The sequence below is a fragment of the Cebus imitator genome, unplaced genomic scaffold, assembly GCF_001604975.1.
Source record: "Cebus imitator isolate Cc_AM_T3 unplaced genomic scaffold, Cebus_imitator-1.0 Scaffold188, whole genome shotgun sequence".
Lineage (NCBI taxonomy): Eukaryota > Metazoa > Chordata > Mammalia > Primates > Cebidae > Cebus > Cebus imitator.
This window is the reverse complement of record NW_016107503.1, coordinates 5,409,994-5,421,185: the sequence shown is the minus strand read 5'-3', so window position 1 is coordinate 5,421,185 and position 11,192 is coordinate 5,409,994. Positions and strand designations below refer to the sequence as shown.

The 11,192-nt window shown below is 42.3% G+C and overlaps 1 protein-coding gene across 1 annotated transcript in view; it reads right to left on the bottom strand.

Moving 5' to 3' along the window:
- Positions 1 to 2,401: 2,401 nt before the first annotated feature.
- Positions 2,402 to 11,192, bottom strand: part of CTSK (cathepsin K) — a 13,570-nt gene continuing 4,779 nt past the window's right edge. The window contains exons 5-8 of the mRNA XM_017546349.2: positions 10,490 to 10,708; positions 6,991 to 7,156; positions 6,295 to 6,400; positions 2,402 to 3,092 (exon numbers count right to left, since the gene is read on the bottom strand). Coding sequence (XP_017401838.1) covers positions 2,993 to 3,092; positions 6,295 to 6,400; positions 6,991 to 7,156; positions 10,490 to 10,708 — 591 coding nt within the window. The 3' untranslated portion in view covers positions 2,402 to 2,992. The remainder of the gene's footprint in view (positions 3,093 to 6,294; positions 6,401 to 6,990; positions 7,157 to 10,489; positions 10,709 to 11,192) is intronic.

Here is an 11,192-nt window from a genome sequence, read left to right as displayed (position 1 = left end):
CCTTGCCCAGCTAATTTTTGTATTTTTACTAGAGCCGGGGTTTCACCAGGCTGGCCAGGCTGGTCTCGAACCCCTGGCCTCAAGTGATCTACCCCCTCTTGATCTCCCAAAATGCTGGGATTACAAAGCGTGAGGCACTTCGCTCGGCTGAGTTTCCTTTCTTCTTTCTCTTTGTTTCTTGAGATGGGGTTTCACTATGTTGCCCAGGCTGGATTCAAACTTCTGGCCTGAAGCGATCCTCCCACCTTAGCCTCCCTAGAAGCTGGGACTACACAGGCATGCCGCCGTCCCAACCAGAATTTTATTTCTTTTTATGGCTGAATAATATTCCATGGTATAGAATATTACATTAGGCGATCCATTCATCTGTTAAGGGACACTGGGTTGTTTCTAGCTTTTGGCTCTTATGAATAATGCTGCTAAGAACATTGGGTGTATGAGCATGTTTGAACTCCTGCATTCAGTTCTTTTGGATCTATATCTAGGAGTGGAATTGCTGGATTATGTGGTAATTCTATGTTTAAGTGTTTGTGGAACCAACAAACTTTTCCACTGCAGCTGCACCCTTTTACATTCCCACTAATAATGTACAAGAGTTCCAGTCTCTCCACATCCTCACTGACACTTGCTATATTCCAGGTTTTTGTTGCTGTTATCATAGCCACTCTAACGGGTATGAAGTATATCTCATTGTGGTTTTGGTTTACATTTCCTTATAGGCTAGTGATGTTCAGCATATTTTCATGTGCTTATTGACCATGTGTATATCTGTTTTGGTAAATATGTATTCAAGTCTTTTGCCCATTTTTAATTTGTTTTATTGTTGAGTTGTGGGGGTTCTTCACATATTCTGGATATTAACTCTTTTATCAGATATATAACTTGTGGATATCTTCTCTCATTCTGTGTTGTCTTTTTCCTCTCTTAATAGTGTCCTTTGATGCACAAAAATTTCTAATTTTGATAGAGGTTCAATTTATCTTTTTTTTTTTTTTTTTGAGACAGAGTCTTGCTCTGTTGCCCAGGCTGGAGTGCAGTGGTGTGATCTTGGCTCCCTGCAACCTCCACCTCACAAACGATTCTCCTTCCTCAACTTCCCAAGTAGCTGGGATTACAGGTGCCCACCACCATGCCGAACAAATTTTTGTATTTTAGAAAAGACAGGGTTTCACCGTGTTGGTCAGGCTGGTCTCAAACTGCTGACCTCAGGCAATCCGCCCACCTCAACCTCCCAAAGTGCTAGGATTACAGGCATAAGCCACAGCGCCCAGCCCTAATTTTTTGTTGTTGCTTGTGCTGTGGTGTCATAACCACTGCCTGGTGCAAGGTCAGGAAGATTTACCCCTTTGTTTTCTAAGAATTTTAGCTCTTACCTTTACGTTTTTAATCATTTTGAATTAATTTTTTATGTGGTGTGGAGTAGTGTTCCAACTTCATTCTCCTGCATGCTTTTATTCAGTTGTCCAGCAGGATTTTTTGAAAAGACTATTCTTTCACTTTGAATTGTCTTGGCACCCCATGTCAACTGAATGTGGTTTATTTCTACACCCTGAATTCTATTCCATTGATCTATATGCCTATTTTATTCCACATTGTCTTGACTACTGTTGGTTTATAGTTATGTTTTGAAATTGAGAAGAGCAAATCCTCCAACTTTGTTCTTTTCCAAGATTGTTTTGGCTATTCCGAAGCTCTTGAATGTCCATATGAATCTTAGGGTCAGCTTGTCAATTTCTGCAAAGAAGTCAGCTGGGATTTTAATACAAATCGTGTTAATTCTGTAGATCAATTTGGAGATTATTGCCATCTTAACAACAGTGTCATGCTGGATGCAGTGGCCCACACATCTAATTCCAGCACTTTGGGAAGCCGAGGTGGGAGAATTGCCTGCACCCAGCAGTTTGAGACCAGCCTGGCTGACATAGGGAAACAGGCTGGTCTTAAACTGCTGGGCTCAGGCGATCCTCCCACCTTGGCCTCCAAAAAATAATTTTCAAAAAGTCAGCTAAGCATGGCATTGTGCACTGTAGTCCAAGCTATTTAGGAGGCTGAGATGGGAAGAACTCTTGAGCCCAGGAGAGAGAGAGAGAGAGAGAGAGAGAGAGAGGAAAAAAAGAGTCTTAAAATATTTTCCAAGACCCAAGTTTCCATGTCACTTAATCCAGTCTCCCCTCAGGCAGAATTAAATATTGAGATCTCCTTATATCTAGTCAATCCCAGAAATGTAGTACAGTTCTTGGTACAGAGTAAGCACTCAATATATATTGGCTGAAGGAATGAACAAATAAATGAATTGTTTACATGAAAGTCTCTACAACCAGACTGTGGGTGCATCAAGTAGAGAGAAAATGTTCTATTCATCTTCTTTCCTCCAGCACCTAGCACAGTATCTAACACAAAATGAATGTGAACTAGATGCTATTTTTTAAACTGTAGATAAGAGATAAATACTTTATTTCAAAATGCAAAGAAGGGAAGATAAATCACATTTCTTTTATTCACGTAAACTTGTACCAAAGACTTATGAATAGATTTATCAATTGGAGTGGAAAACACAGACATTTCTACCTTGAGGATATAGAAGAGAACTTAGAAAGTGAGAAGTCAGATCACCCCAGTCCTTTAGAGTGGTTAAAGCTAACTAGTCCCAGTGAATGGGCATCTAACCTCTGTGAAAATCTCCAGCCTCTACCTGTACAGCATCAGCCCTGGGACACTGCAGCCAGGGGCAGGCTATAGTCACATCTCTTAGCCTAAGAGTACACACCTGTCAGGGAAAGTCCTGATGGCTACCGTGAAAAAGGTCACGGGTGGAGAGAAGCAAAGTGGGAAGGATCATTTGAAGCACAAACAAATGGGGAAATTGAACAGACAATCTCAGTACCACCACACCTGCTTCGAAAGTTGCACACCAACTCCCTCCCAAAGTGCATCATTACACTGCACCATCGTGGAAGAAATGGAAGAGCAGGACGGGTTTGGCTGGCTGGAGTCACATCTTGGGGAAGCTGGCCAGGTTGGCAATGCCACAGGCGTTGTTCTTATTTCGAGCCATGAGGATATATCCTTTGTTTCCCCAGTTTTCCCCCCAGCTGTAAGATCAATCAAGAAAAATACTTAGTACTCTCAGTTTATTTATTCATTAAAATGTTTACTAAGTATTATGCTAGGTACTGATGCTACACAAAAATGAATACAATGATTTTTACCTTTAAAGAGTTTAAAGTCAAGAAATAGGGAGAAGGCGTAATACTATAGGTATCAGAGGAGGGAAAGATTCCTTCTGATCAAGAGAATCTCAGAGGCTTGATATAGGAGGTGGCATTTGAGCTGAGCCAAAAGCCTGAGTAGAATTTTGCTCTGCAGAAAGGGGATGCCAGTGGAGGGGTGTGAAATGAACAACAGAGGCAGGAAAGCGTGGGGCACTATTAGGATCACATAGCTGAAAAATAGTGTGCCTGACACGGTATACTGAGAGATATGTCTAGAAAGGCAGACTGACATCAGGTTGAATTACCTTTTCTGTGGGGTTAAAGAGCTTCACCTTTTACCCTGTGACCCATTATAGTGGAGGAGCCACTAAGGGATTTTGAGTGTGAAAGTGATATGATCAGAGCTGTATTTGGGGAAGATTAATCTGGAAAATGTAAGTTTAGAGCATAAGAAAGAGGCAGAAGCTGGTGATCTTGATTTGGGAGTAAACCCCATAGGAGAGATGGATGAAACTATAAGAGTGGATGAGATTACTAAGGAAATGAGTGGCAAGACTAGAAGACAGGAGAGACGATGTGAGACAGAGGAGAGACGAAAGCTTGTTTGTATATCTTCCTAAATTGTTTTCAGTCCTCTTCCCCAACCACCAACTTCTCCAATTACCCAATATGTTTTATTTAAAACCTGTACCCTGCCCCCATTCTCCCCTTCTCCAGGGGCCCCCAGTGTTCCTGATCCTGCCTGAGTGTGTCCTTTCTTCCTCCCAGCTGTTTTGGAAGCTATCTCCACACATGGCACCTGATCATGAAAGAACAGGGTCAGCGACTGGAGTTGGGAGTCAAGAGAAGGGACAACATATAGCAGAAGCTGCGGGAGACTTGGGAAGGTGCTCAGGTTCATCCTGAGTTGGAACTGTGATATAAAAAGTTGTTTCAGGTTTGAAGCAACTCCCAGCCTCACATTCAATCCTGCCTGCCTTCCAGGTAGCAGCCCAACTTGCTTACACCACCACGTGAGTCTGTGAACTCCTCAGAGGCTAGGACTCCTGCTCTTTGGAGGACACAGAGGACAGCAGATTTAGCCAATGCTGCTGCCAGGTTACTGGTGATCAGCAGGAAAGGAAAAGTGTAATTCTCATCAGTCTTCCCAGCCCCAAAAGTCACAAAGTGCTAGAGAAATGAGAAGCAAAGTACCCTGGAGTTTTCTTTGTTCCCCAACATAGGAAAGTAAACACTAACTTTTTTTTGTTTATATTTCTTTTTTTTTTTTTGAAACAGAGTTTTGCTCTTGTTACCCAGGCTGGAGTGCAATGGCACGATCTCGGCTCACCGCAACCTCCGCCTCCTGAGTTCAGGCAATTCTCCTGCCTCAGCCTCCTGAGTAGCTGGGATTACAGGCACGCGCCATCCAGCTAATTTTCTGTAGTTTTAGTAGAGACGGGGTTTCACCATGTTGACCAGGATGGTCTCGATCTCTTGACCTCATGATCCACCCACCTCGGCCTCCCAAAGTGCTGGGATTACAGGCGTGAGCCACTGCGCCCGGCCTATATTTTATTTCTAAAAAATGTTTCTCTTCACATCTTTGGCAAGTTTTTTTTTGTTTTTTTTTTTGTTTTTTTTTTTGTTTTTTTTAAAGCTCCCACTATGTGGGAGGGGATTCTAGAGAGTTGGAAATCCCAGCAAGTTCTTATATCCATGTATCCTAAGTGTATCTTGAAGGAAAAAAACTGTTCAAAGGAATATTAAACCTTTACACTGTTCCCCTACTGTTAAAGACAGACTGCTAATGGAAACTGCCCTGAGAAACTGATCACATTAGAGGCAAAAGAAAGTAAAAATATGTAATTCCAAAGCTCCTGCTGGTTCTTTGTACTGCTTTGTCTCATGATTAGCTAGGTTTTTTGTTTGTTTGTTTGTTTTTTGAGATGGAGTCTGACTCTGTCCCCAGGCTGGAGTGCAGTGATGAGATCTCAGCTCACTGCAACCTCCGCCTATCAGAGGAGGGAAAGATTCTGATCAGGAGAATCTCAGAGGCTTGATATAAGAGGTGGCACTTGAGCTGAGCCAAAAGGCTGAGTAGAATTTTGCTCCGTAGGAAGAGGATGCCAGTGGAGGGGTGTGAAATGAACAACAGAAGCAGTAAAGTGTGGGCCAGGTGATTCTCACACATTCAGGCATTTCTCCTGCCTCAACCTCCTGAGGATCTGTGATTACAGGTGTGCACCACTCCACCCAGCTAATTTTTGTATTTTTAGTAGAGATGGATCTCACCATGTTGGTCAGGATGGTTGACCAACCAAACTCCTGACCTCGTAATCTGCCCACCTTGGCCTCCCAAAGTGCTGGGATTGCAGGTGTGAGCCACCACACCCAGCCAGCCAGGTCTGTCTTACTGGGCTCTGAGCTCACTGAAGGCGTCATCTGCTCGTTGGTTTGTATATGTGACTAAGCACCTTGCACACAGGGAGCATCTGCCCAGCACATACGCTGAGCACTATTGTCTGGCTGATATGGTTTGGATGTGTGTCTCTTCCCAGTCTCATGCTGAAATGTGATCCCTAATGTTGGAGGTGGGGCCTAGTGTGAGGTATTTGGGCTATGGGAGTGGATTCCTCATGAATGGCTTGGTGCCATTGCCTTGGTGATGATGAGTTCTCACTCTAATAGTTCATGTGAGAACTGGTTCTTTAAAGAGTCTGGTACTTCCCTCTCTCTCTTGCGCCCTCTCTCACTACGTGACATGCTTGCTTCTTTTGCCTTCTGCCATGAGTAAAAGCTTCGAGGACCCATCAGAAGCTGAGCAGATACTAGTGCCATGCTTGTACAGCCAAACAAACCTCAATTCTTTATCAATTAGCCAGTCTTGGGTATTCTTCTATAGCAATGCAAAGTGGACTAACACACTGGCCATTAAATGTCAGACTCAGAGTTAAGAGCCTCTGACTGAGAAGACAGAAGTCAGAAGCCGAAGATAATTTTTTTCTTGATCTGGGAGACAGAAAGGAATATAGGGAAGCTGGAGGTGAGGTTGAGTGTTAAAAGGGTGACTAAATGACGTAAGTAGTGATCCCATCATTACCTGTTTTTAATTATCCAATGCTTGTTTCCCTTCTGGATTCCATATCCCACTGCCAAAACTGCATGGTTCAGATTGTTGCTATTGCAGCTTTCATCATAATACACACCTAGAATACAAACTAGCAGCGTGAGGCTCTATGCAATCCAAGGGTCACCCTGTGGGATCCCCCAGTCTAGGAGACTCTCTGTAGAATTCCATCCAGGTCGGGAGGGTTTCCCACAGAGATCAGCTCCATACTGTAGCAGTTGTTAATTTCTCTCTGGCCGCCTCCATCTGAATACAAAAACTAAGTAGTGAAAACACCCAAGGTCCTTCAAGAAGCCATCAAGCCTGTATCATAAAAGACAGTGCTCTATAGAAACAGCTTCCTTTTTTTTTTTCTTTTTTTTATGGAGTCTTGCTCTGTCACCCAGGCCAGTGTGGTGGCATAATCTCAGCTCACTGTAACCTCTACCTCCTGGGTTCAAGTGATTCTTCTGCCTCAGCCTCCTGAATAGCTGGGACTACAGGCATGTGCCACCACGCCTGGCTAACTTTTTATTTTTTTATTTCTTATTTTTAGTGGAGACGAGGTTTCACTATGTTGGCCAGGCCAGTCTCCAACTCCTGACCTCAGGTGATCCACCTGCCTTGGCCTCTCAAAGTGCTGGGATTACAGGCATGCATCATTGCACCCAGCCGGGAGCAGCTTCTTACCTTTGCTATAAAACTGGAAGGAGGTCAGGCTTGCATCAATGGCCACAGAGATAGGCCCCACTCGGGCCACTGCCCTCTTCAGAGCTTTCTCATTCCCCTCGGGGATCTCTCTGTACCCTCTGCATTTAGCTGCCTTGCCTGTTGGGTTATACATACAACTCTCCTCCTGGAAGAAACAAGATTGTAACAGGACTAGCACAAAGCAATAGGCAATGAGTCAGTGAGTGAGAAACTCAACCAATATTTTGAGTGATGCCAGTGAACTAACAGAGGCAGCAGTCTAGGGTTTCTAGAGAGAATCTGTTCTTCCTCATAAAAAAGAATATGAAAAGAGTATTCCCGCCTTCTACCACACATAAAAATCAACTACAGGTGGTTTAAAGACATAAATGTGGGAGGAAAACCTGTAAAACAGTACAGAAAGATTTCAGAAATAAGATTTTTTTAAAAAGCATAAACCAGCTACTGGCCATATAGTATGTATGAGCCTCAGGGGGCAGGAAGGAACCAGCTGCTGTGTGGGTAGGAGGCCAAGGCCAAGGCCAAGGCTTAGCTAGAGGGAAGACCGGGCCCTCTGCATCTGTATCAGAGGAACTGGTATGATCCATGTGCTCTCATCAAAGACAGAATATGAAAGCTATAACATGACACAAATAGATTGAAGAACTTAGCAATTTAGCCTATGACTTCCAACACTATATTTTACAGGTAGTTACCAATGTTTCGTTGGCAAGCCACAATTATGGAATCTAATAATAGCCCATGTCAAGGTGGTATATTTTCAGCAATTCATTTTCCTACGGATTACCCCTTCAGAACCCTAAGGTTACATCTACAAGAATATATTGTCTACTACTCAGGAGGCTGAGGCAGGAGGATTGTTTGTGCCCAGGAGTTTGATGCTTTAATGTACTATGATCGTGCTGTGAATAGCCACTCCACTCTAGCCTGTGCAAGATAGTGAGATATCCTCGAAAAAATAAATTATCTAACATTATCTAAATGTTAACAGCAATAGCAGCATTTGATGTGCTAGTTTAAGATTACAGTGGTCTACTGCCTTGATAATTTTTCAAGATATCTTTGTTTCTACCATGTGCTCCAAACCTCGGATCCCTCCTGGTGCCAAAAATTACACAGAATTACAAGTGAAACAGAATATCTTGGAAATTGACTCAGAAAGATTTTATGTGATGATACTTTAAAGTCAGAATAACCTGAATTATAACTGGAACAAACTTATAATACCATCCCTTTAAAATGTTATCTGGCTACTGCCCTATCAGATCTCTTCTTTTTAATTTTTTTTTTATTTTTTGACACAGAGTGTCCCTCTGTCACCCGGGCTGGAGTGCAATGGCGTGATCTTGGCCCATCGCAACCTCTGCCTCCTGGGTTCAAGTAATTCCACTGCCTCAGCCTGCCAAGTAGCTGAGGTTACAGGCATGTGCCATCACACCAGGCTAATTTTTTTATATTTGGTAGAGATGGGTTTCACCATGTTGGCCCAGCTAGTCTCAAATTCCTGGCCTCAAGTGAGCCACCTGCCTCAGCCTCCCAAAGTACTAGGATTATAGGTGTGAGCCACTGCACCTGGTCAGAGCTCTTCTTTTCTAAATTTTATTTTTTCTTACCTTCCTTCATTCATAAATGAATAAAACACATTGCTAAAGGCAAAAATTGCAAAGGAAAATTAATCATTTTATTATATTAAAATTACCTTTTCTAGATTGAAAGACATCATAAAGAGAATGAAAAGACAATCCTCAACTTTTAACATACATAATATTGATACCCAATTTTTTTTTTGAGACGGAGTCTCACTCTGTTGCCAGGCTGGAGTGCAGTGGTGCAATCTTGGCTCACTGCACCCTCCGACTTCCTGGTTCAAGCGATTTTCCTCCCTCAGCCTCCTGAGTAGTTGGGATTACAGGCATGTTCCACCAGACACCCAACTAATTTTTGTATTTTTAGTAGAGATGGGGTTTCACCATGTTGGCCAGGATGGTCTCGATCTCCTGACCTCGTGATGCACCAGCCTCAGCCTCCCAATGTCCTGGGATTACAGGCATGAGCCACCGTACCCAGCATCAAATATTTTTAAAAAACTTTTAAGAAAGAAAGAGGAAAAAAAAAAAAAAAACCCAATTAAAAATGGGAAAAAGGTGGGGCATGCCTGTAGTCCCAGCTACTCCAGAGGCTGAGGCAGGAGAATTGCTTGAACCCAGGAGGCAGAGGTTGCAGTGAGCCAAGATCGTACCACTGCACTCCAGCCTGGTGCCTGGTGACAGAATGAGACTCTGTCTCAAAAATAAAATAAAATAAAATAAAATAAATTAAACGTTTTCTCAAAAAGCCAAGAAAATAAATAAATAAATAAATGAAAACAAAAACAATGAGCAAAAGATAAAAACAGTCAATTCATTGAAGAAGAAACGCAAATGGCCAGGTAAACATACTAATAAAAAGGTGATTCTATGGGATTTCTTATACATTGCAGGTGGAGTATACATTTTTCCAAATACTTTGGCAAACAATTTGACATTGTGTAGTAAAGTTGAAAATAGATACACCCTAAGACCTAGACAATTCTGTTCCAAAGCATTATATCCTAGTAAGAAATTCTTGCACATGTGCATAGGAGACATGCCTAGGAATGTTTGCAGAAGGTAAACATACCTGGTAGATACATCTTGCCTTTGCTATGTACTAGTGGTATGAATTATACTGTTTTATCTCCTTAAGTGTCCATTTCCTCACCTATACGTTGAAGATAAGTCTACCTTACAGAGTTGATATGAGATTAAATGAAAAAAAGAAAAAGAAAAAATGCACTAAGGACATGGCTTAGAACACAGTAGCCATCATTTTTATTCTCAAACTTCCTATCCCTGTTCCAGAGGTTTCTGTTGCAAAGGTCCTCCATTATTTTATCTATCAGTCCCAGCCCCATGTGTATTAAAAAACCCTCAGATTGCCTGCCTTACAGATACGATTTCCTTCCTGTGACTAAAGGATCATGCAGAAGGAACTGAGTTAATCCCTTATCTATAGTATGAAGCAACTTGTTTTTTCTCTCATTTTATACATGTGAGCATATAAACTTACATACTTTGCTTAAATGTTCTGAAAACTCACACCGAGATCATATAAAATAAAGCCACACAATTTGCGAAAATAGCATGGTGGGTTTGTGGGTTTGTTGTGGGAGTGGGGAACTGGGCAGAGGGTTATAGAGCCCTGCTCGGAAGCCTTTGGGGTAGGTAGCCTAGCCTCTGTTTTCTCTCCATGGCAGAGAAGCAAATAGCCGTAGTAGCTTAAGCTCCCTAAATTCCCCCAGATTGTGGAAATCTTCTTGGTTTTCTGTGGGAAATTATTTCATCAAGAAAGCAGGATAGGGTAACAGAAAACAGTATTTCTGGAATTGTTTCCATGACAAAATATCATGCTGGGGAAGGAGAAGCTGACAGAGCTGTGTAACTGTGTGGAGCAATCTCACCTGTCCCACATACGGGTAGGCATCTTCAGAGTCAATACCCCGGTTCTTCTGCACATACTGGAAGGCATTGGTCATGTAGCCCCCTCCGCAACCATCATTCTCAGACACACAATCCACTAGGTTCTGGGGACTCAGATTTAGGAGTTTGCCAGTTTTCTTCTTGAGTTGGCCCTCCAGGGCACCCACAGAGCTGAAAGCCCAACAGGAACCACACTGACCCTGAGAGGCATACAGAGAAACTCTATCAATCTTTGCTGTTCGCATTTCCTATATCTTCTCTCTAACTGCCTGAAGAAATTCCATGTGTTCTAAATATTTCAGCACAAATGTTGCTTTTGAGGTGAGTCCTCCTACGCCCTTTAACAACTGTTGGTTTGTTCTACTGCTATTGATTTTTGCTACCATTTTTACTATTAGCTACAGTAAAGCTGAGTACAATATCAGCTTTGGAGGCAGTTGTCCTGGGTTCTAACCCTGACTTTGCCACCTAATAGCTGTGTTACCCTGGGTAACTTACTAAACTTGCCTATGTCTCAGTTTCCCTATGTATAAAATACTGTCAGGAGGATTAAAATATTTAACTCATGTAAACAGTTAAGAAGTTTCTGACACCTAATAAAATCCCAAAAAGTATTAGCTATTATTGTTGGTACATCTAGATTATAGATTTTTCTTTCTTTCCTGTTCTTTTTTTTTTTTTTTT